The sequence below is a fragment of the Danio rerio genome, chromosome 23 (genome assembly GCF_052040795.2).
Source record: "Danio rerio strain M-AB ecotype USA chromosome 23, GRCz13ab, whole genome shotgun sequence".
Taxonomy (NCBI): domain Eukaryota; kingdom Metazoa; phylum Chordata; class Actinopteri; order Cypriniformes; family Danionidae; genus Danio; species Danio rerio.
Genome location: NC_141043.1, coordinates 34,622,949 through 34,648,137, shown reverse-complemented (window position 1 = coordinate 34,648,137; position 25,189 = coordinate 34,622,949). Strand labels below are relative to the sequence as shown.

General features: G+C 34.3%; 4 protein-coding genes across 20 annotated transcripts in view; 3 read left to right on the top strand and 1 right to left on the bottom strand.

Annotated features, from left to right (window-relative positions):
- Nucleotides 1–10,693, top strand: part of slc2a12 (solute carrier family 2 member 12) — a 44,825-nt gene extending 34,132 nt beyond the window's left edge. For 2 of the 3 annotated variants that reach the window (XM_087305384.1, XM_087305383.1), the window contains 3 exons: nucleotides 2,070–2,192; nucleotides 5,214–5,346; nucleotides 10,144–10,693. In XM_087305384.1, the coding sequence (XP_087161510.1) occupies nucleotides 2,070–2,192; nucleotides 5,214–5,346; nucleotides 10,144–10,237 (350 nt within the window). In that variant the 3' untranslated portion in view covers nucleotides 10,238–10,693. 3 annotated transcript variants of the gene reach the window in all.
- Nucleotides 10,694–11,828: 1,135 nt separating this feature from the next.
- eya4 (EYA transcriptional coactivator and phosphatase 4) overlaps nucleotides 11,829–25,189 on the top strand; it is a 178,925-nt gene continuing 165,564 nt past the window's right edge. For all 13 annotated transcript variants that reach the window (XM_087305701.1, XM_087305698.1, XM_087305697.1 and 10 more), the window contains exons 1-2: nucleotides 11,829–11,929; nucleotides 24,442–24,522. The gene's annotated coding sequence lies outside the window, so the exon portion shown is untranslated. The remainder of the gene's footprint in view (nucleotides 11,930–24,441; nucleotides 24,523–25,189) is intronic.
- tcf21 (transcription factor 21) overlaps nucleotides 11,829–25,189 on the top strand; it is a 55,394-nt gene continuing 42,033 nt past the window's right edge. For both annotated transcript variants that reach the window (XM_087305816.1, XM_087305814.1), the window contains exons 1-2: nucleotides 11,829–11,929; nucleotides 24,442–24,522. The gene's annotated coding sequence lies outside the window, so the exon portion shown is untranslated. The remainder of the gene's footprint in view (nucleotides 11,930–24,441; nucleotides 24,523–25,189) is intronic.
- On the bottom strand, nucleotides 13,757–22,559 carry tbpl1 (TBP-like 1). Of its 2 annotated transcripts, XM_087305432.1 has the most exons (8): nucleotides 22,372–22,559; nucleotides 21,422–21,626; nucleotides 18,691–18,773; nucleotides 17,893–17,956; nucleotides 17,707–17,810; nucleotides 17,139–17,233; nucleotides 14,354–14,448; nucleotides 13,757–14,271 (listed from the first exon to the last, which is right to left on the bottom strand). In XM_087305432.1, the coding sequence occupies exons 2-7, from the start codon at nucleotides 21,554–21,556 to the stop codon at nucleotides 14,369–14,371; spliced, it is 561 nt and encodes a 186-aa protein (XP_087161558.1). In that variant the 5' UTR covers nucleotides 21,557–21,626; nucleotides 22,372–22,559; the 3' UTR covers nucleotides 13,757–14,271; nucleotides 14,354–14,368.

Here is a 25,189-nt window from a genome sequence, read left to right as displayed (position 1 = left end):
CTTTTTATCTGAGTTTGTAGTTCTAATCAAATTCACATCCAACTTGCAATGTATTGTGGGCAATATTAGCAGTTGGAATATGGACGGTTCTACTTTTACTATGGTTTAGCAGACATAGTAAACCATCCAGGAACCTTTGGCATACTTTATTTAACATGCTATGGCTTGGGACTTACTAATTCTATTTTCAAATACTATTTAGGACAGATAGTTTGCAAATTGGGACGCAGCAACTGACTTCTGTCGCAAAAAACATTGAGTGTTGGATTTGTGTGGTCAAAATATCCCATGCATTTGCACAAAACAAACCAGTCTGTTTACAGAATGATCCTTAGTATAATTAGCCTCAGTAAAGTGTGAGTTTGTTTAACTACTATCATCCTTAAATGGATAGCTCACCCAAACAATAAATATTTATTCAGTTTACATTTTCAAGTTGTAACATACCTTTATGAAGTTCTTGAACACAAAAGAAAATATTTTTAATTTTGGAAACTGGTAACCAATGATTGATGTTTAAAATAGGATAAACAAATACTATGAATGCCAATGGTTACCATGGTAAACAATTTCAATGGTAAACATTTTTCAGAATGACTAATTTTACAGAATAACTCCCCAAACAGGTTTGGGACAAGTGAAGGGTGTGTATTTTGAGTTGTGTGTGAACTATCCCTTTACTAAGGAATTAAACTCATATTGCTGAACAAATCATTTAGAGAAATATATTGAGAGTTTATTTCCCAGTGATGGGTTGCAGCTGGAAGGGCATCCGCTGCGTAAAACATCCTGAATAAGTTGGCGGTTCATTCCGCTGTGGCGACTCTAGATTAATATAGGGACTAAGCCGAAAAGATAACGAATGAATGAATCATAAGTATTCTGATTTGTAAACAAACACATAATTGAGATCAACAAAGTACAACTTTTAGCCTTAAAAGGCTTTCATAAAATGGACCATTACTCTCATCTGTTAATTGTTGAGAGAAAGTCATTGAATGAGTTACTTAACCCAATTTGTGAATGAAACAACTAAGAAATAATTTTATCGAACTTTACAACTCCCATTCTTCACAAGAGCTTCACAGACACCGTTCACTTTCATTACATTACATTTAAACCAGGGGTGCCCAAACTTTGTTATGAAAGGCCAAATACCAAACTTGAATGAGAGCTGTGAGCTGAAGGTAAATACATCAAGCTTTACATCAAGACTTTAATCAGATTAAGTAACTTTACAATGAACCTATTTTAGTTAAAATTTAGGAATTCCATTTATTGACCTTATTCTCTGCAGACGAGTGGGCGCTGCCATTTGAATCTTTTTGGCTTGAGACTTCCGGGTCTCATTCACTTCCATTCATTTTTAGACATTAAAAACTGCTCGTTACGCTGCTTGATGTTGCAATTTGATATTTTCTTGTTATATTATTCTACTTGGTCTGTATAGTCATGCAAACATTTGTTTTTAGAGCAAGTAGTTTGACCGTTTTCTGTCGTTTATTATTCCTAGTCATTTCTCCCATAGGCGACTGAATCGGAAGTTCTAAGACAATCGCGAAAACAGGCGCACTTCCGCATTTTAGAATAAGGTCAATAACAGAATGGAGTTTAATGCCGAATACACTAGTCAAGCTGCACCTCTCTTTGCCTTGATTTGCTCACTGAGGGTTTTTGAGTTGTGGTGTATCTGCTGAGCAACAGGATGTTCATTACAAAAAAAAAATAATAATAATAATATATGACATGTAATTAAAACATTTAATCAAAGTGAGTTTTTTGTAGCTTAAATTAAAACAAATTAAAGGTTAGGTTATGTTAGAAATGACAATGTGCATTAAAGTTATCAACACCAACCTTCCCCAAAATTCTCCCTCTCTTCTCTGATGTAATAAATCAAAGCTTACCATGTGCCAACTTTGGCTCACGGGCTCTAGTTTGGGCTTCTCTATTTTAAACAAACAAAAAAAAATGGTTTGTTCTATCAGAAACAACTTGACATATTTAACTTTTGTATGTGTATTATAATTTTAATAAGTTGCTTTGTTCAATTCTCTGTCTTTTTTTAGTGGTTCATGTGGTTTTAAGTGCAATCTTTCCTACTGGCATCCGGGGGAAGGCTGTATCTGTCATCTCCGCCTTTAACTGGGCCACAAATTTGCTCATATCGATGACCTTCCTTACCCTGACAGGTAATACACACACATACACAGTTAGAGAGGGCTTATTTACAGTTATGAGATTAGTAGATCATCCTGATTCAGTTGTATTGCAGGCTACAGTATTTATCAGTATCTGGCTTCTGAAGGTCAGCCGATAAAACCACGAAGACTTAGGCTGTCTGTGTTAAGACGAGTGGATAATGTGTTGTTTTAATGGGGTCAAACAGCTCCTGTTTATTGTGTTGGAGGTGTTTTTGGTTCTGTTTGGAGTTTGCATGTTCTCCCTGTTTTCGCTTGGGTTTCCTCCGGGTGCCCCCGTATCCTCCACAGACCAAAGACATGTGATATCGGTGAATCGAATAAACTAAATTGTAGAGATGCACCAATACCGATATTTAGATCGGATATCGGTTTGATTCCGCATATTTTTGCTGGACCGGGTATCGGACAGCTGGTACTGATCCAAATCCGATCTTGCGTGTGCACTATATTCTGTGTTTATAAGCCAACTAAGCCATGAAGGTAGCCTATTAAAGGAAACTAGAAAGTTGTCATGTAGGCCTACTATATCTCAAATGTTCTGAAGCCATTCTCTAGTTTAATGTGAAGCACAGATGAATATTCCGTGCTTAAACTCATGTTCACTTCAGCGCTTCCCGCCGCTGCACCTGTCAATCTTATCTATTCATTCAGCTGCGTGCCACATTCATGACAACACGAAAAACTTTCTCCAAGACTATTTTTTCCTGTTAGTTTAAATAATTAGTGGAGAAATTGATCTAGTTTAGCATTAAATGGGTTTATTTTGACCTGAAACAAGGAGTTCATTGCTTTTTCTAAATCATGTTGCAATGTGTCTGTTAGATCAGCAGATCGCATTCGTAACACTGGAGTAGAGAGGGTTATTACCTGCTCTTCACAAACAAAGTAGGCCTACCTGAAATGTTTATTTAGAAAAGGCTCAGTAATACATATTAGACAGATCCTCAAAGCAAGTATTTCTTCCCTTTGAGCTGCTGTTTTGGGGTTGTCCGCAGATACTGATGAGCTGCGCAGCGTGTCTCCGATGCATGAAGAGCTTCATTTACGCAGTGTGCACTCCTCTGTAAGATTATTCACACAATGAGTTTCTGTTCTCTCATCCTTCCGACTGAGTTTATTCCTCCGAGGGGAATACTTTCTGTGCTGCGAATAGTTTGTAAGCCTGGCTCATTGTAGTCAAAGTAGTTGATTAAATTAATAAAAGTGAAACTGACAGGCGCATGTGGATTGACATTAACAGAAAATTATTTAGCCCAATATAGGCTACTCTGAAACTGAATGTTTTACTGTAATTTTATTTCTATTAATAATTTATTTGACAGACCAGTTTGTGTTTTGGCGCTGAAGCATATAAGGCGACCTTGTTTTGAACTTTCTCCGTCTCATCAAGGCAAGATTTGGCGAGGGATTTTGAGTAAAACTGGCCTCAGACAGCTTAGTTTAGTCTGCATCAAACCTGCAGAAAAATATCAGGCTTTGATAAAAGGCTGTTCATTTTACCAGCGTTTGGTGTCAATAATGGTTGTCTATTGCAAATAAAAAAAAAACATGAGGAAACATAAACTGGACCACAACAGATCAGTGTCATAACGAATGCTCAAATAATGTAGCCAGCAAGCATCATTGTTTTAGTTAGATTGTGCCGTCTCTTATATATAGGCCTATAGGTCTGTTATTTTTACTAAAGAAGATATATTATTTGAGCAATTCCAGAGCTATAGAAACTGTATTATTCTCAGAAAAAGAAAAAAGCACAGTATCAGGATCGGTTCTGTATCGATTAATACTCAGAATTTTGGTATTGAGATCGGATTGGTTCCAAACAAATGGTATTGGTGCATCCCTAATTATTTGTCCATAGTGTATGTGTGTTTCCCAGTACTGGGTTGCAGCTGGAAGTGCATCCACAGTGTAAAGCATATGTAATGAGTAAAAGTCAGAAATATAAAAAGTACTGATACCTAAAAAAAATTGACTTAAGTACAGTAATGTTACTTCTTATCTCTGCTCACCTAGACAGAAAAGTTGACCCCAAAAATGAAAATTGGTTGTTAATTTACTCATCTTCAGGCCATTTAGGATGTTGATGACTTCATCAAAATAAGATTTGTTGCTGAAAACTGTGGTCCTAATTAATATATTTTTTGTTTGTTTTCTATTTAATGAATCATAAAAAAAAAAACTAAATAGGTTTCAACTTTTCTAGAAAAAGTCCCCTAACCACATTTATTATTTTTGATTTTTGAGAAGGCCTACCAAAACATTATTGTGTAACCTGTCGCTTACTGTTTGGGTTGCAGACATGAATGTGTTTAAAATCCTAAATGGAGTCTGACACGCACCATAGTGGCCCTTTAGGAGTTACACAAGAGCAAAGTTAATTTGACCATCGATCATTAACTAACAAGGAAAAAAGTGTGCGTAACTTGTTTTGATCCGAGTTACTATTCTGGCAAAAACAGTAGATCAATTATTAATGTTAGAATTGAACCCAGCATGATGACTAGACAACATTATATAAATCAAATATGTTCAAACTTGGATGTATTGTGTAATGTTGAATATGGCAACAACAACAACAACAAAAATACATGTATTTATGACTTTTCTTACATAATATTAATGTTACATAACATATAATATTACAAAAATATATAACCACTTTTATATAACCACTTTTATGGCAATGGAACGATAGCTTTTGGTCATTCTTAACTTCATCAATAAATAAAAAAAACTAAATAGACATAGAAGCAATACAATACGTTAGAAACAAAGTTATATTCCCAGAAACGGATCACCAAGTAAAGATTAAGTTTGCAGTGTGTGTTTGAAGGCTGTCCGCCAAACATTACCACCTGTGGGGATGATCCTGCAGAGAAGGAATGAAAACACAAGGAAACACAAACTTACAAGTTTTTGCACAGAACAATAAACAAAATATAGTTTTGGCTGCAGAAAGGAGTGCTATATTGTAAGGTGATTTACTGTAATGTGATGTGCTTGTAGAGCGGATCGGCCTCCCTACTGTCATCTTCTCCTACTCTGCTATGAGCTTCCTGTTGGTGGTGTTTGTGATTGTGTTTGTGCCAGAGACCAAAGGCCGATCATTGGAACAGATCTCAAAGGAACTTGCAATGAAGTGAGTGGACATAAACACACACATTGGTTTTGGTGGTGTATAAGGACAAAAACATTTATTAGATGGCCTTACCCTACCTAACCCTCAAATTATTAATGCGAAAACACCCCATTAAGTAGGATTTTTAACAGTTTTGCATTAGGAGGATACAAGGGATGTCCTCATAAACATTGTAAATTGTAATACAGAGGACATACCAATGTCACTGCACAAATGTGTGTCTTTACAAACCACTAAAACCAACACACACACACACACACACACACACACACACACACTATTACATTCACACAAATATGTTGATTGTTAGAACAGATCTCAAAGGAACTTGCCATGAAGTGAGTGGACACACAGACTGTTTTTTTGCGGTTTATGAGGACTCTCCAAAGGCGTAATGAGTTTTTAACTGTAAAAACGCTTATTATATGGCCTCAACCTACCCCTAAACCCAACCCTTAAATTATGTAATGTCGAATGTAAAAATACCCCATTAAGTATGATTTTTAACAGTTATAAACCATCATAAACCCTAATAAACCATCTTACATTGTAATACCATGGCCATACACTTTATTGTACAAATTTGTGTCCTCACAAACCACTAAAACCAATACACACATTATCACACACACAAATATGTCTCTTTTGAATGGGTTTGCATTGTTCTCAAAACAAACTAATGTAGTTTAATGTAAGGTGTTTGCCAAGGAATCACTGTTATTATTGCTGATTAAATATTAAAATATATAATTTAAGGTTGTTTTATTAATATAATAAATTAATATATGATTTAATTTGTAAATGTTTTAATGTGTATGTAAAATGTTACCAGTTATATCATTTAAAAAAAAACATATGCAGGGATGTCTACAAGCCAGTGAATCAGTAAAAAATGTATATTCTGTCATCATTTACCCACCCTTTACTTGTTCCAAACCTGTTTTACTATCTTCTGTTGAACACAAAATATTTTGATAAAAAAAAAAACTGGAATCCTGTAACTATTGACCTCCATAGAAGGAAAAATGAATACTATGGAAGTCAGGGGTTACCGGTTTCTAGCTTTCTTCAAAATATCTTCTTTAATGTTTAACAGAAGAAAGAAACTCGTGAATGTTTGGATACACTTGAGGGTGAGTACATGTTCATTTTCAGGTGAACTATCTCTGTAATAGGTATAGACTTTGGCAAGATTATGTTATTAAACGCTAATAATAAGTGCGTGCGAATGTTACACAATGTTCTTGTTCATACAACCACATCAAACCCTTTGAACATCATAAAAGTCAGTGGAGATGATATGGTTGGTTATGTGTTTGTAGAAAACAGGCCACTTGGAAATGCACTTTTGATACTGTCTTTAGTAGACTGCAGTTTAAAGTCCCCATGAACAGGAAGCTGCGACCATTATTTTTTTTGTATTGTGATGCAGTTCCTAAAGAAACGGAATATTAAATGAGTAAACAGTGGGTGTGGCTTGTTTTTTTTGTACTGCGAGCTGAATGGATGTAGTAAAGTAGGCATTTAATTCAGAAAGATCGGGGAAAGAGTTTGGGGAGAGTTATTAATTTACAACCTAACAGACACCTCCTGCTAAACATTTCTGTTTGTTGTCAAAACTGACAGTTGAAGGGGTGTGGTTAAATATGCTAGCCATGCCTAATTCCTAAGATATACGTAATTTTGACAGTAAAAAAAAAAAAAAAGAAAAAACAGGAAGTGCATTTTCAGATTTCAATTAAACATCAGAAGGGCAAACTGTTTTTTGTATATAATGACATGCAGAGATAACTTGTTCTCCACAAAAACTAGTATGGTTTTTAAAAAATATGGTGAGTTTTGATTTCTTTGGCACTTCAGTATAGTTTAAATGTTTTGTTTTGATATAGATTTCTAGCTGCATAACAAGTTGAATGAGACATACTTCTGACAGACTATTTAGCCGGTCTTTTAATAGTTTTAGTATTAATATAAATGACAGATTATGTGTGAAATGAATCAGTAAGATCAAAGTTCCTTTGAGGCAAGTCATTTTACTCGGCAGCAATATTTGAAATGCCTCTCGTGCAGTATGCTTGGGCATTCTGTCTAAATGGGGAGACATCAAATTCTCCAAAACTACTTGCCAAGCTTACGATTACATCACACATTACGAATAACCAATATGATTAAACAACAACTGTCTATTTAGTTTAATTTCTAAATGTTCATATCACACAAAATCTGCAGAAACTCCTGTCTGGTCCGAGCCCCTTCCTCGAGAGTTGTCATTCTATAGCAAACACTGATTGGCTCCTGTACTAGAAGGCGGGGCTTCAATCGACATCATGACAGTAATACTTTTCCCCATTCAAAAGTATACGAGTGACATGTCTTGTGTATTCTATAGCAAAGAGCTTGGAATGACCAAAGCTGCGTCCGAAACCACCTACTTCTCAGTAGGGACTGCGTTTGAATTTAAACGTACTACTCGGCCGTTAGAGAAGTACTTTCTATACAGTATAAATGTGAAAAGTATGAATGGAATTCAGACGTACTACATTCGCTACTCCTAGTCAGTTGCGTCGCTTCACTCCCATTTATGAATTCTCTCGCGGGGCCTCATGGGATAGCGCAGCGTACATGGGATGCACACTTCAGAATCTCGCTGGAAGTAGTAAGTCATCTGGGTATTTCTCGCATACTGTTTTTCGAATTCTATGAATTCGGACATGCTATTCGTGATTCCGTCATTTTAGAGTGAAAGCGATTGGCTGTCCATTGGATCTCATTGCTGTCGCAATGTCAAGCAGCTGCTTTGTTTTTTATTTAATTATTTAAAAAGCGCATTAAAGCTGAGATACAACCTGAAAGACGACAATACAACACTTACTATGACAATCATCAGCACTTTTAATAGTTTATTTTACAGACTTATAATATGCTGTTGTTCTATTGGAATTTTCATTCCAAAATGGCCGCCGCGACATTTACTGGCTGTTTCCCAAATGCACTAGAGTGTCGCGTCTTGGTGATTCTAAGCTCTTTTTTTATAGTCTTTGGTAAGATGCACTCTACTTTGGTACAATCGCAGTTTTGAAGTTGTTAATTGCTAAATTTCTCTTTAAGTATATTAAAAACATTATAACAAATTTTCTTTATGTTATGAGCCTACTAATTTTAATAAATTCAATAATACATTTCATTTATAATCCACTTTTCTAGAACCCAAAGCGCTACTTACAACAGAGAAATCAAACATGCAATAAAATACAAGTATACATAAAAATACATCTAAAATATAAACACATCAGAATAATCAAGAATCTGAGAATGCAGTCTTAAAAAGAGGAGTTTTTAGCATCTTCTCAAAACTAGCTAGTGTGGAAGCATTTCTTACAGAATAAGGGACAGCATTCCATAACCTGGGTGCAGCAACAGAGAAGGCTGTCTCCCCCATTGATTTTAATCTACAGCAGGGGTGTCCTAACTCGGTCCTGGAGGGCCGGTGTCCTGGAGGGTATAGCTCTAACCCTAATCAAACACACCTAAACCAGCTAATCAAGCGCTTACTAGGTATACTAGGAACTTCCTGGCAGGTGTGTTGAAGCAAGTTGGAGCTAAACTCTGCAGGACACCACAGGGAATGAGAAGGTGTGTACTAAGAGGCAATGTCACAGATGTAGGAAGGAGCTGTGTGTAGAGCTTAATATGCAAGTGTGAGTGTTTTAAAAATGATACAGGACTGGACTGGGAGAGAATGCAAGCTATAAAGCACACCAGTGATGTGCTGCCGTGGTGGAGTGTGTATAAGAATGCCTGCTGCTGAGTTTTGAATGTACCGCAATTTGATTAATTTATCAGGTAAACCAACAAAGACTGCATTACAATGGTCAATCCTGAAAGTGATAAATGCATGAATGAGTCTTTCAGCATCAGGTTGAGTAAGGGAAGACTTTGTTTTTGCAATATTCCTCAGATGATGATGAGCAGATTTTGCAATGCTCTTGATGTGCGAGTCTAAGAACAGATGAGTGTCAAAAATCACACCAAGGTTACATGTTTTGGTAGATGGACAGACGACAGCATTATCCAAATTCAATTTAACTTGCTATCTTTGACAGTGGCTGCTGCTGTGGAAATAAAGAGTACCTCTAATTTAGAACAATTCAATCTTAGAAAATTTCTGTGCCTCAACATTTTAATTTCTTGCACACACACAGAATTGAGACAGATTGGATTTGAAGCTAATATAAATTTGGGTATCATCAGCATAAAAGTGGTATCCCAGTCCACATGATATGCCCCAGTGGAAGCATATAAATGCTAAAAAGTATGGGACCAAAGACCGACCCCTGAGGGACACCATGGCATATTCCTCCGATTCCGGATTAATTATTCCAAATTTTGTGTTTGTTTTTACATTTTGCATTTAATTTTCTTTTGATATGTCTATTAAACTTGCACTTCTTTGTAAAACATTTTGGTCAGCCTGGTGGCTTTTGTAAATGTGCTATGTAAATAAAATGAACTTGAACTAAACAGTAAGTTAAAAAAGGTATTTAGTGCAATTTAAGTAACTAAAAGTCCCATAGATGTACATTATGCCTAGATGCAGAAACTTGAAGATCCAGAGTCAACCAGCATTTTTTTCCTGCAACCTATTCTGCAAAACAGATAAAGCCCATACTATCTGAATCTGAGACAAAACCCAAAAACACGATGTTTTTCAATGCTTGGCTCTTGCCCTACTACACTGCATGCATCAGGGAGTTTTGTTCTAAAGTGCAACCATGAGACACGTGTCTTGTTTTGCAGGAATCACCTGAGAGGCACATTGCTGTGTCACAGAAGAAAACACAAAGCTACAGCACAGCCCTCACAGGAGGAAAAAGCCCTCGCAACAGTTTGACTTTTTACCTAGATGAAGAGTGAAAGAGCAACTGATCAGACAGCTGAACCTGTGACTGCACCAATCAGAGAATTGAAGATATCTGCCTGATTTATGTTGTGCTTTCCCCATTTAAGAAAAATGTAACATGCCAATCTGATTCATTGTATTCTTCATGTATTTTAAGTAATTCTGGATTTATATGGAGCTTTTACTACTCACTGTTATGAAACTCTGGAAGGAAACTGTGCAATCATTAGCATAATCATGCCATGGCATGTCCAAGGCAAGTTCTGTGGCAAAGTCACATATCAGTGTTTGTGTGCTGAACATTACCATAAATAACAGTTTAAAGTATGGCATTAGATGCCTTGTATAATCATGTTACACAATTGTGAATCAACATGTTATGTAATATTTCAAAATTATATTGTTGGTTGTTCATAAAAGTTGTCCGAATGGTTTTGACCAGAGAAAGTGTACTTTGTTTCATTTATTGAAGTCATTTTATAGAAATATTTAGGTGATTACAAGTAAATATTAAGGGATGAACCATTGCAAATTTATATACAGAGGCCGTACCCATGTCATTGACAAATTTGTGTCCTCACAACCCACTAAACCCAATACACACACACTATTACACACAAATATGTTGATCGCTGGAACAGATTTCAAAGGAACTTGTCATGAAGTGAACACTGGTTTTGATGATTTATGTGGACTTTTCATAGTCATAATGTATTTTATACTGTAAAAACACTTACTATTTGGACTTACAGTACACCTAAATCCAACCCTCAAATTATGAATGCGAAAACCTCATCAAGTATGATTTTTAACAGTTTTGCATTACGAGGACACAATGCATGTCCTCATAAACCATTGTACATTGTAATACAGAGGCCACGCCATTGCACAATCTTGTGTCCTCACAAACCACTAAAACCAACCCACACACACAAACAATTATGTCTCATTTGAATGGGTTTGTGTTACTCTCAAATTAATTTAATTTGAAGGTGGTTGCCAAGGGATTACTGTTTTATTGCTGATTAAATACTTGATTATGGATTTTAAGGTAGTTGTATTAATATGATATACAAGATATCATTTTAATTTGTAACTGTTTTAATGTGTATTTGAAATGTTATCAGTTTTATCATTTTCAACTTATACAGGGTTCTCTACAAGCCAGTGTATCAGCGATGACCCAATTTATGAATCACACTCTACAATGCAATACAATTTCTAATGTTAAAGCAAACTGAACATTCTGTCAGCGTTTACTCGCCCTTTACTTGTTCCAAACCTGTGATTCCATAGAAATGTGTCCATAAATAAGGTTTATATGGTCAACGTTGTAATTAAAAAAGTAAAAAAAAAAAAGATTTTCTCTATAAAATCAAATTATCTATAAGTCATGACAAAATACTATTATTTATTAAATCAAGTTTAATAAGTATCTTCATTTAATAAGTAGCTTTTTAAAGTTAAGTCAGTGGAACTGAATATAACTTGAGTTAAAGTGAACTTAAAAAATTAAGTAAATCGTGTAAATTTTGTACTGTGTGAGTGGCTTTTTAAATACTTAATTACCATTCAGGTGGACAGCATCATGTGACATCGATCACAACAAGCTGATTCAACGTCTTTTGGTGTCTGAAAACGGCTATTTGATGTTTAACGTTACATGAAAAACGAAACATTTCAGTAAGTTACTCTTCATCTTAAAAACTCCACATGGTTCTTTTTTTATTATGTTTTTGGTAACTATTTGTATTGATAAGGGGAGAAATCTGTTTAACGTACTTCTGTGGTGTTTGTGGCAGCTAGTTTGCGCTAGGCTATGATATCGCGCCGCAAAAACGCGTCAATTTGGTAACTGTTATTTGTTTAAATTTCAAAATAGTGTTCACAAAAAATAAACCTGAAACTCCTATAAATCAAAACCACTTTGTTTTGCTTAGCTTGTAATCGCGTTTAAAGCAATTCGTTTCAATGGAGGCGTCACGGACTCATCAGGCCCACGCTCATTTGTGGCGTTATTGAAAAAACAGCAGTAATAAATGTGATAAATGTTGCAAAACGAGTGCAAACCACGGAATAACGTTACTTGTGCCCAGATTTTTCAATTTATAAACCGTCAAGCGTTCCAAACCTATTTGATAACAGTTCATAAAGAAAACATTTAAAGATATTATCAATTAAAACTGAAAATGTTGTCATTACTCATCCTTATTACATTGTCGCAAGCCTGTTTGAGTTTCTTCTGTTGAACAGAAACTATTTAGATAAATGTTGCAAACCTAAAACCATTGACTTCCATAGCATTTCAATGTGTTCGCCGGGTCTTAAAAAGTCATGTCTTAAATTCACTTAAATATTGTGTTGTAGGTCTTAAATCATTTTAAGCATGTCTTAATTGGGTGATATCCATCCAATCACTAACAATCCATCTCAATAAAATCTTATTTTTATATTTAAGTTTTTGTTTTTTTAATTGCAAGGCGATACAATTCACAGGCGAAGCAGTAGCGCAGTAGGTAGTGCTGTCGCCTCACTGCAAGAAGGTCGCTGGTTCGAGTCTCGGCTCAGTTGGCGTTTCTGTGTGGAGTTTGCATGTTCTCCCTGCGTTCGCGTGGGTTTCCTCCGGGTGCTCCGGTTTCTCCCACAGTCCAAAGACATGTGGTACAGGTGAATTGGGTAGGCTAAATTGTCTGTAGTGTATGAGTGTGTGGATGTTTCCCAGAGATGGATTGTGGCTGGAAGGGCATCTGCTGCGTAAAAACTTGCTGGATAAGTTGGCGGTTCATTCCGCTGTGGCGACCCCGGATTCAAAAAGGGACAAAGCGACAAGAAAATGAATGAATGAATACAATTCACAACAGCTATTAGACATTTTTACAGCAAATTCCCCATTAAAAAGGAAAACAAAAAATAATGACATGATTCCTCAGGATAAGTCCAGCAATAAACTGAAGGGGAAAAAAACTTGTACAAGTCTAAAATGTAGTTTTTAATGGTCTTAAATTTGACTGGATAAAACCTGCAGAAACCCTGTATTTGTTTTCCCTACTATGAAAGTCAATGGTTACAGGTTTTTACAATTTTTCAAAATATTTATTTTTATATTCAAATGTAAAAACTAAAGAAAACTCAAAGGTTTGGAACCACTTGAGGGTGAGGAAATATAATTTTGGCGAACTATGCCTATTCAATACATTAAATTCACAAACTATGTAAGTTAATAAGCCATATTTGTGATTCGGTTTTAATGTGCATGTACAGTACAAAGGAACGTTCCACAATGGGGGCCCCTGGTTTTGAAAAGAAGTAATAACATTAAAATCAGACAGATTTTACAACATATGACAGAAATTTGATCAAAGAGCTATATGATTAATATTGGTTTCTTGGCATTGGCCTCCTAATTCTCCAGGGCTGCTTACCTTGCTTATTTGTCAAGTTTACCCCCGGGACCTACAAATGGATGTTGGTATATTTCAAAGACGCTCAAAAATAAGTGACAATTATGACTTAATATAGAGGTTATTTTATTTGTTTATTATAAAATACAAAAGTTTTCACATATTACATAAACATATGGACCAAAGACTCCTCCACAATCCAGAGTGTTCCAGTCCACAGCGTAAACCAGAAATGCATCACCTGCTGTTGAAATGTGAAGTGTTTGTTTGCCCTTTAACCTCTCGCTTCTGATTTATAGTATCGTTAAATGAGCCGTAAAGACGTCACTAGAATTAACATACCTAAAACTTCCAAGACGTTTCATTAAAATGCGATTCTTAAAATGTCACTGCTTGCCAGTTTTTACTTTGGTGTCCATGCATTATAATACAGTTAATTCAAGTGTTTATAAACTACACAATGTCAGCAACACAATGTCAATGCACTAATGGTCCTCTTCTGAGATTTAAGAGGTCATCATTAATCGTCGTGGGGTCCGAAAACACCAAAGTCAACGTTCAAAGGCATGACTCTGAAAACACACGACCCAGACCCGCTTGGACGTGAAATGGCAAAAAAGCTGCCTTGGAGACACATACAGTACAACAGTTACAAGCCTTAAAACATTCAATGATAAGGTGCTTTTCATTTCAAACCGGTGCCTACGTGTGTGCGTGTGGTTTATGACAGTGTTTTCCGACACTCAAACAGCAGAGGATAAATCTCCTCCACGGCAGACGCCACACTCTGTACATTTGGTCCTAGAGAGAGGAAAAGGGGCTCATTAATAATAAGATTCAATTTGAGTTAAGCTTTTCTTTGTTACACAATAAAACAAGCTCTGAATAACAGTCGGTCAAAATCGGAACATATATTGGTCAACATTTTACTGTTTGATAAAGTTCTTATATGTAGCAATAATAATTAAATACAATAATAAATCACATGCATTTTTCATTCCATTTCAAAGACAGCGAGGTAACCATTGAAGCTATAAAAGTTTTAAACAGAGCTTTAACTTTTTACGCTAGAACAGAAATGCAAAGTTGGCACATGGCATCCTTTGATTTGTCCCACCATCCTGTCTGAGAAGAGATCAACATTTCTACAATAACATAAGCTGTTTTTTGTTTGTTTGTTTTATTGCTCAGCTACAAAAAAAGCCAACTGAAACTAAATGGTTAAATGAAATGGATCTGTAAATGAATTTGATTTGTTAATGTAAATATTGTCACTCGATGGACAGAAGACAATGCAGAAAACATCAGAGAGCAAAAACAGGTGTTCCAGTGATTGTTTTTAATATATTAAGTTAATTCTAAAATATAAACAATTATACTGTATTGGTTAATATGAAGCAAAGCTTTTTTTATTTATACAATATTAAATAATAGGGCTGGGTGATTTGGCCTAAAATCTAAATCTCGATTAACTTAAAATATTAACTCTATTACGATTAAGGACAATTATTTTATTTATTTATTTTTGCCCTTATAGTTCACGGACAAGTTTTGTACAGTAAATATGCTCACGTTACAAGTGAGAGATTTCCGAATGAAAGGTGCATTACTTGATTTAAAACAATTGAAGGAAACACACACTATCTACTATCTATGATTATATATTTAAAATTAATGCCGAACAATTGAAATTAAAAAACACACTGCTAAAACCAACAGTCACTTTTTTTCTTATAAAAAAGTAAAAATAAACTTTTGGAAAAAAAACTAATTATATTGACTTTTTTATAAGAAAAAAGTAGAAAATAATAGAATATGTTCTGTTAAATAATTTGTATCCCCAAACAAAGTATAAGAAATTTTATATGGTTTTACTATGATTTACATTAGACACCCATTAAAATGTTGTTTAGTCTAATAATGTTGATATACAATAAAAAAAAATGTAATGCATATTTAACAATAATAATTTATTTACTTATTAAAAAGCATCTATTTAGGGATCACATGAAGTTAAAATTCTAATTATTCATTTATTTTATATATAATACCCTTACTTTAAAATAGTTTTTCAATGAGTTATTTGTTTAATAATTTAATATGATTACTTATTTTAGATATTTTAATAAGTACAAAATTATTAACTTCAAAAAATATGTTGCATAGTTTTTATAATAATTTAATCATAAATATATCCATTCAAATTAGGGCTGCACAATATTGGAAAAATCTGATATTTAATTTGTCTGCGATTTAAATATTGCAACATGAATCCAGTTTCACAAAATAGTTTGAATAGCTCTATTTGACAGTCTTCTGGGCAGCCTAACAGTATTTAGGCAAAGAAATTTAATAATCACAGTGCAAAACATGTTTTTTTCCCTTTGGTTCATCATGTTTCTAGTCCAAATATCTGATAGTTATTAGATCAAGTAAAAATATTGTTTTGTTTTCAACAGAATATATAAGTTAAAATTAAGTAAAATGATCTGCCAGTGGGGTAGGAAAAATAATATTGTTATCGCTTTTTAAATATAGATATTTGGACAAGAAACAAGAAGAACTAAGTGAGAATTTTGCATAAATAGTATATATTTAGTATCCATACAGTGAATAAATACAATTCTGTGCCTCCTGGTTAACTATAATTCAACCTTATCATTGCATATCTTGCGATGTGACTATTTCGGATGCATACATTGCGATATCGATGCTTAAACAATATACTGTATTAGTGGATATAGATATAGAAATTCAAATGATGATAAAACCCTTTTGCCCATATATCACATTCATTATTCAAATATGCATTTAACAATCTGCGGTCTATGTATGTAAAATCAATTTTGCATGATTCAATTGTAGACAAAAATGTAACCCATACATTGGTGTACAAATGTATACATGCAGACAAAAATAGAACAAACTCTAAAATATATAATAACTTAACACAAAATAATCTAAATAAAAATTATATTAAAAAGCCAATTTTAAAAATTTAATCTTTCAGGATGAGCTAAAGAGACGAAGGGTTCAGGTGCAAAAGCCTCTAAATGCCATGTGAAATTTCTTCTAAAATTAGCCTTTTTCTCGGGTTCCTATGTCTTGATTCAGTGATTTCACTTTTATGGCAAAGAATAGGTTATTTTCATTGCTTTTAACATGAAATAACTGAACATAAACATTAGATGCTGAGAAAAATGTTTATTGTAGAAGAAAATTCCAGATGGCACTTCTGGTTTTTCCAGGTTTTTGCATCTGAAGTCTTCATATATAGATATGCAAATGTTTAATGTACATATAAAACACTTGGAAACAATTACAAGTGACTTCTCCTCAGTACTCCAGAGCTACTCGATTCCTGTGGGTTGCCTTGAATGTAATGCAGCGAATCAAGGAATAATTCTTTAAAGTATGTGGCTAATGCAGTAATCTGTATGAGCCTTACAAACCCTGATTATGATAGCTGGAAATGACAGCGAGTGTTTTACCTGTAACAGTGATATTGCCTGTGGAAAACACCTGCACTGTACTCCTGAGGTTTTTGATTCTGTATGACGCAGCAGGATGAAGCTCGGGCTCGTAGCTAAAAATACACAACACAAACATCATGTTTGTCCGCTATAGAAGAACATGTTGCAAGATTGCTTAATGCCACACAAGCCATTTCACCACTAGAGAGCACTGTTCCCCTTTTTTTAGCCTCTTATGGTTCCTGAGGAGCTGGTGGTTACAGTTCATCTCTTACAATCCAATCATAAGTGGCCATGCGAGACACATTACTGTTCACAGCTGGTATTAACATGCATTTCAAATGTGTCTCCTGTGACCACTTGTGACTGAATTTCATTGCGAGGAAGGTCTCCGATATCAACATCACTTAACTTAATATACGTCAGAGTTCTGTTAAATGCTATATATTTTTAATATGAACCAATTTTCACACCAAATTTTAATGGTCACAAAATGTTGCATCTAACTATTAGTAATCTAATTATTAAAAAGCATGGTAGGCAGAAAATGTAAGATGTAGTTGTGAAAGAAAATATAATGACTTACCTGGCAATGGGCCGGTTGTTCTTAGTGAACTCAATGAGACGGATCTGAAAAGGCATGGAGCACACTGCCAGCACATTGACAACCTTAAAATCCGAGAACCTCACCTGCAAATGGGAAAACACCATTTGCATGTCATTTAGAAGCTCTACAATGCAGTTTATGAAATTATCTGGTAGTTTTTGACACCTTAAATCCCATCTTCTGTAGACAGCGGGCCAACCGTCGAGCACCTAGTTTGGCTTCTTCCTCACTAAAGAAAAATACACTTGCATGAGATTTCCCTTAAACCAAAAATATAGGATCTATCTGCACAATGTATAATTTTAGCTTTGGCAAGGCAATGTGCACATCCGCAATTTAATGCATGTAATTTGTAGATTAACTGCAAAGTTTACACATTTTCTTCTGTTACTATGTAGACAAGTAATTTAAAGAATTCAGGGGCCAGAAACAAGAGCCTTTTTAGCTTTACCTAAGATAAATTGCATTTCATTTGTATAGTACAGACTGTAAAGTGTTCAGATTTCCCAATTTATCTAGTTTATTATATGTTATGCAGATTCACTATACCACAAAATCACTGCAACCATTCTAAAATAATGAATTAAGTTATTCAAGCAATCTTTTGAAAGATTTCATATCACAGTATATATGGCAAAAAAGCAAAAATACTGCAATGTAATTTTTTGCAATATCATTCAGCTCTACAATATTTATGACAACAAAGCATTACAAATTGAATTTATTTTCTTTGTATTTTTTATGTATAGACAGTGTAGATGCCAACTTTGTCAAAAGAATGCCCATTTACACATGCAGCCTTGTAGACTGTTGTTTTAGTTGTCAATTACTATGCATGCCTATAACTGAACTTTTTATAACTGTACTTTACACTGAGACGATAATGGTGTAGACTATTAATTGACTATTTTAAATACAATAAACTAATTTTGGGCTGATTGTTGTGGGAGAGTTTAGTGAGACCTTGTTGCTCCAGTGCAAATAATTTTCCCTGATGACCATATAGAGGCAGTGATACGTGGTTTCCGCAGCTTCATCAGAACTTTCTGGGGGAAAAACAGGACAGAAGCAACAACAGGCATTAATGATTGGCCATGAACTGATTAATACTGCTGATACTGATGTTGTCGAGCAGAGGGTAAAAACAACACTGATTCCATCAATTGTTTACAAGTGTACATTTTTTTTTTTTAAATGCATGCACGTGTACATGATTTTGTAGTAAACTATTAGTCACAAAATTTATGTAAGACAAAACTTACATAAGTTGCTTATTTTTTAAAAATTACATAATTTTTAACCTTTAAACACCATGGTGGGATGTCAAGCTAATCATCTCAAAATTCAGTTTCTCAATTCTTACACTACTTCTGTCAGTTGTATCCATCAAGCTTATCCATTCAATTCTGACCTTTACAGTCAGATATTTAAATAAAAATTAATTCAAACATATGATTTATTATTTATTAATAATTAGCAGCTGTTACTTTAATTTAACACCAATGGCTATAGACCGAAAAAAGGCTGATACAACAAACTCATAGTTACTATTTAATGGATTAAAGTTGTATAATGTCTGTTTCATAAGCTTACCTTTTTTTTCTAGGCAAAATAATTACAAATGTGCCAAAGTTAGATTAAACATACAAAAAGTTTGCCAGATAATAATGTTGGCCCGTTGAATATTAAATGGACAAAATGAATGATTTGAGCTGTAAACTGGCCAGTATGTCATAATGCATGTGTTTTTGAACTTTGCCAATTTAAAACATCATCATCGTCTTATTCACTGAGCACAAGTAGAAAATTTACAAAACATTAGTATTAACTGAAACCATATGCATGCAAAAAGCTGTTACTTATATTAAACAATAGTTATTAAAATCTTTATCCAAAAAAAAAATAAATAAATACTGAAAATCCTACCAGTGTTTACTTTTTTAATTTCACATTTTTTTAGCATTGCTAGTTAGGGGAAAATGACTTAAAAAAAAACTTAAAGGAAAATGCTTGTTCGGTTTATTTGAATAAAAAATTACACAGACCAGGTTTTTGAGGTCCATTTAGATGAGAGGATAACTGGTTTCAAGGTATACCGTGGTTTGTAATAGTAAAATTTGCTGTTATACTCTTTACGTTGTATATGTAAGTTTTTATTATTATTTCAGGTGTTGTAAAAGACATATTTTATCCATTTATCTAGTTTGATTCCTGTAATTTGACAAAGATTACATACTGCATACAGAAATACATATAAATGTTCATTTAAAAAATTCTAAATATTAAAAACTTTAGAGGATTTTATATGCTGATGACCGTTAAACGTGTCATAACAGTCTAAAAGGGTCCATTCAGCAAACATTTGAAAAATATATACATATAAATTGCTAATGCACCTACATCCAAGCATGCTATGAACCTGAACAATGGAGTGGTTATGCAACAAAGTAGTTTTTTTACATTGAGGTAAAGTTGGTTAGAAAAGTATTCATTAAAAATTATTAATAGTGAAATCATATTAGCAGCCAACAACCATCAAAGTACAACATTAGCCCCTTTCACACATACAGACCTTTCCGGAAAATTGCCGGCAATTTTCCGGAAAGGTTGTATGTGTGAACAGGTCCTGTTTGAAAATTCCGTTAAATTCGTTCTGGCTATTTTCCGGAAAGAGAAGTTGTAACATTACCGGCAATTTGCCGGAATGCTGCGCTGTGTGAATGCAGAAGGAAGATTGCCGTAATAAGCGCGTGCACGTCTAGAACGTGCTGACGTGAGACGTCTGCTTTAGCCAATCACAATAGTCAGACGCATTTACGTCTGCGCGGTTTGTGAGAATAAAAGCCTTTGAATATTTTTCCAGTCACATTTAACTGCTAGAAGTTAGTCAGATCACGTTTATATGTTCTTCTTAATGCCACCTGTGTAAATAATCATCGATGAGATGCTTATGATAAGCCGTTGTTTGTTTACCTTCAAGCTTTGCGTGTGCCTGTGAAACAGCCTATGAGCGCCAGCACACGCACATATTATGAACATCTCGATATGCGAAAGTGATCCTGCGAAAGTTGTTCACAATATTTATCATCCACAGAGTTTGTAATTTAGTCAAATGTTTACAAATACAAGCGCAGCCGTTTGAAGCTCATTTGTGGTGAATGATGTCAGAATTTACCGGTATTTTGGAATGGATGTGTGAATGCTCTTTTCCGGAAAATTTCCGTAACGTCCTCGCCTGTGTGAACAGCGCTTTTTTGTATATACCGGTAAAGTCTTTCCGGAAATTTTCCAGATATTTACCGGTATCACTGTGTGAAAGGGGCTATTGTTTACAGTCAATTTTATAGTGCTAATGTTGTTTTAAAGTCATACTTGCATGTGATTTCAGTCTGAATACTTAAAGTACCATGGTAAACAATGTATAAAGCTGTCACTGAACGAATGTGCGAATATAAAACCAACTTTACCTAATATTTACATAATTTTTTTTTACCAAGGCATTAAAAAAAATATATTACAAAGTAGTAATCCCAACACCATAAAATTTATATCCAAGGTTATCATACTGTCAGAATATTATCTCTCAAATTTGGTAATAGGGTACAGATGACTTTTTAATGCAGTTATTAATCTCTCCATGATAATTGTACATGAATCCAGACTAAAACAACTCATCTCCAAAGCGCTTACTTACTCCCACTTCAGGCTTGTAGATGACATTTGTCCCTTCCAGGCCGATGGTGCGCAGGTTTAGATGGCACCTGGTTCTGAATACTGATACGACATTGGTAACGATGATATCAAGCGCAACATCGTTACTGGGTTCCATGGAGCCGCTCTAGATGTTTTGCTTAACTTGTCAACCCCTTTACAGATGCATGTCAAGTAACAAACACAACCTGCAAATACACAAACATTAGATGACATTAGAAAAGATGTTTAAGATGACAATAGTTTCTAGATTTAAAACCCACAATAGTTGGTGTCTGTTTGTGTTTTGTGCCAGGTGCCATGGCTATTTTCATGGTGAGAAAATGATTAGTTGAATTATATGATGTTTTTCCACTATAGTTCTAGTGATTCATTAACTGTGACTTTTGTGCTACAAACAAAGGCATTTAACCTCCGCTTTTGCATGGGGAATGACCCCTGTAATAAATGCACAGCAAGATACTATGAATAAGTTACAACTACTATTTACATGTACATGCTCTGCTTGAATAGTGCAAAAGCTGCAATTATTGTAGCTCTTTAATTAATTTTGGGTGCAAACTAAGGTTTCTAAAAACACTTGCACAGTTTGAACAGCTCAAGTGACAGAAACGGCCTGCAAGACGTGCTACCTTAGCACCAATTCCTTAAAAATTCCGCTACATTGCATCGTCAAATGCACGATTTCAGCATCGTTTATTAATCTAATAAACACGCTTATATTAAGTAACGTGAACAGAAAAAAAAATCTTAAGCAGGAAACAATAACATCAAACGTAATGCAAGTGATTTCAGACAAACAGCAAATAAACGAGCCGCGCTGTTTATCAACGTCTATTTACGAGGATGTATTCGGTTTAACAACAGATCTAGAGTTTTAGTTAACAACTAATTGGTTAGCAAACACACTGAGCTAATAAAACTTTCACTCACTTGACTGATATGAGGCGTCAAATAGTCCGTTCCAGGTAATTTTATTATGTGATGTGGTAAGGAGTTGTTAAAATAAGGGATTTAAGATTAACAAATACACATATCCGAATAAAATGAACGTTGTGAAGATCACGGAAAGTAAACAAAAGCGTTAAGACGCCAACAACAGACCACCGGCGATTGTTGTCAAGGATGCCTCGGTTCCTGCGCGAGATGAGAAACTGTCCGGTCAAACGCACATAAGCGCCTCGATGCGGTTGGGAGGAAAATAGCGGCAAAGTTTAATGGTGGGCTTAGTTTAATAGGCAAAGTTTAATGAAGTCGATCATTTACGTTTTTATCTATATTTTACAGTCTATGGTTTTTATACGCCACTAGTTTTGTTATTAATCTATTTATTTTGTTAAGTTTATTATTTACAAGTGTAACATTTCTTACAAAAGACAATGTTATCTAAGGAGGTGAAAAATAACTTCTGTACTATAACACATAGTACTATTAAAAGCAATGGGCTATATGCACATGGACTTTTAATTTTCAGTCAGGCAGCCTAAAGGCTTCCGGCGAACTGTCTCTCCATTACAAAATTGTCACGTTTAAGATCTGATTTCTTTAAAAGTCAGCGATCTTCACTGCCTGTTAGATATACAAAGTGGGTCTCAGATCGAACAAGAAGCACTGCATTAAATTTAATTCCCCCCCCCCCCCCCCCCCCCGCCATGTCTTTAAAATATGAATTTTATTTTACCCCAGTATTTTCAATAGAATTTTTGCAATAGTCTGTTGCTAATGATGGACAATTTGAACAACTAAATGAATGCTTAAGTCTTAACTGAATGTATTGTAATTATATTACAGCATTGATGCTGTAAAACAACCTTGTGAAATTAAGTCGCATTAAGCTTTCACCAGAAGTTTATCATTGGCTTTAAAACTCTAGCTGTGCATAGTTCTTTAAAACTGTGCATTCGTGAATGTTTTTTCGAAATGTTTGATTAATGTAAAGTTTATTCCTGTATTAATATAGTTATTGGTTTACTTATTTATTTCTGTTTTTTTTGTATTAGTTTTATTACTTAGCCTTTTTACACCTTTGCCTTATAATGTTTCTTCTTTTGTTATGTATTTGTTGTTTAAAGCATAAAAACTGGCACTTAGTAGGAGTTTTTGGATTAAATAAATGCTTATTTTAGCAATAAGAGTAGAGCATTTTTAATAATATATATTCCAAAACATAATTTTTGATTTTAAAACATACCCTAGTGTTCATATTGTATAAAATATACTTCTTAAAATGTCCTAGAAAATTACCTACCATAAGCCGGTTGCAAAGTTATTTATTTGTTTCAAAACTATAACTGTAATTTTTTTTAACAAAAAATGTTTAGTCCAAGGCTGATTACCTCTCACTAGATAACTGCTAGTTGGTCGAGGTTGTACAAAAAGAGTCTTAACATAGTTAAATTTGTTGCATATAAACATGTTTATGCAACTGGCTCCAGATAATATTAGTTTTTTTAAACAAAAGCATTTCCACCAGAACACAATTCTGCAAATAAACAATGAAATTTAAAGGGAAAGTTCACCCAAACCTTACCTTCAATTGATTCAGAACCTTTATATACTGTAAAACCCAACAGTCAACTTTATCAAATGAAATGAGTGTAGTTAACTCAAAATTTACGGCAAGTTAATGCTACACATTTGAAAAGAGTTTTGAACTCAGTGTTGAAGGCAGTGAGTTAATTAAACACCTCATTACTGCAAATTAAATGGAGTAAGTTCACAGTACTCATATAGATTACTTTTATACCAGTACCAATACAGCTGGTTTGAGTTCTCTTCATTTATTGGGTTTACTGTGCTCAAATTGCTTAATTTCATTCATTCATTTTCTTTTTCGACTTAGTCCCATTATATATATATATATATATATATATATATATATATATATATATATATATATATATATATATATATATATATATATATATATATATACATATAACTTGTGTATTTACTTTTTTGTTCATAACATATTTAGGTAATTTTTTTGTCCATTTTTTTTAGGCAGTATCAAAGCCACCCTTCATCCTAAAGGTCCACTCTTCCTTTCTCCTGCTATCAGATTAACAGCATCAGAAGACACAGGTAGGTTTTATATTTTTTTGGTTACCCTGTTTAATATATTCATAATCATAAAGCATTAACTCAATCACACTGAGATGTTCTTAATTACTTTAGAAAGACCAAACAGCTGCTGCATTTGTTATAAGGGAGACACTAAAAATGGTGGTTTTGCAAACACTGCCAAATTTGCTGGTTGTTTTGACAGTTGAGTATGAAGTTGAATATTAGTTTGAGACCATTGTGTAGTCTCTTTATTACCATGAAGTAAATTATAGGTTTATAATATTTGTTTTAAAGGTTTGACACGCTTGTTTTATAACTGATGTTGAGTAATAGACGACATTTAGTAAGACCATTTTTGTGAATCACTCTGAACATGTTGAACCTCCATGATTATTACTTGACACTTTAACAGTTATATATATCGGCCATCTGTCCGTGAGCCTAACAGTATCATCCAGCGTCACATTGTGTCTTTTTTCCCAAAGTATTATTCACAGATTTCCATGGCTGTGTTTATTTTGTCCTGTCTCAGGTCCAGGTTTAAGGCGGTCAGGCACTTTTGTCTGAAGTGGACACATCTGGACAGAATGCATTGTTAGCGTTTTCTTTTTGCATTTTCTGTAAAAGGCAGAATTGAAGTAGCCACTCTGGCATGACTAAGAAAAGGATATAACTGAGAGTTTTC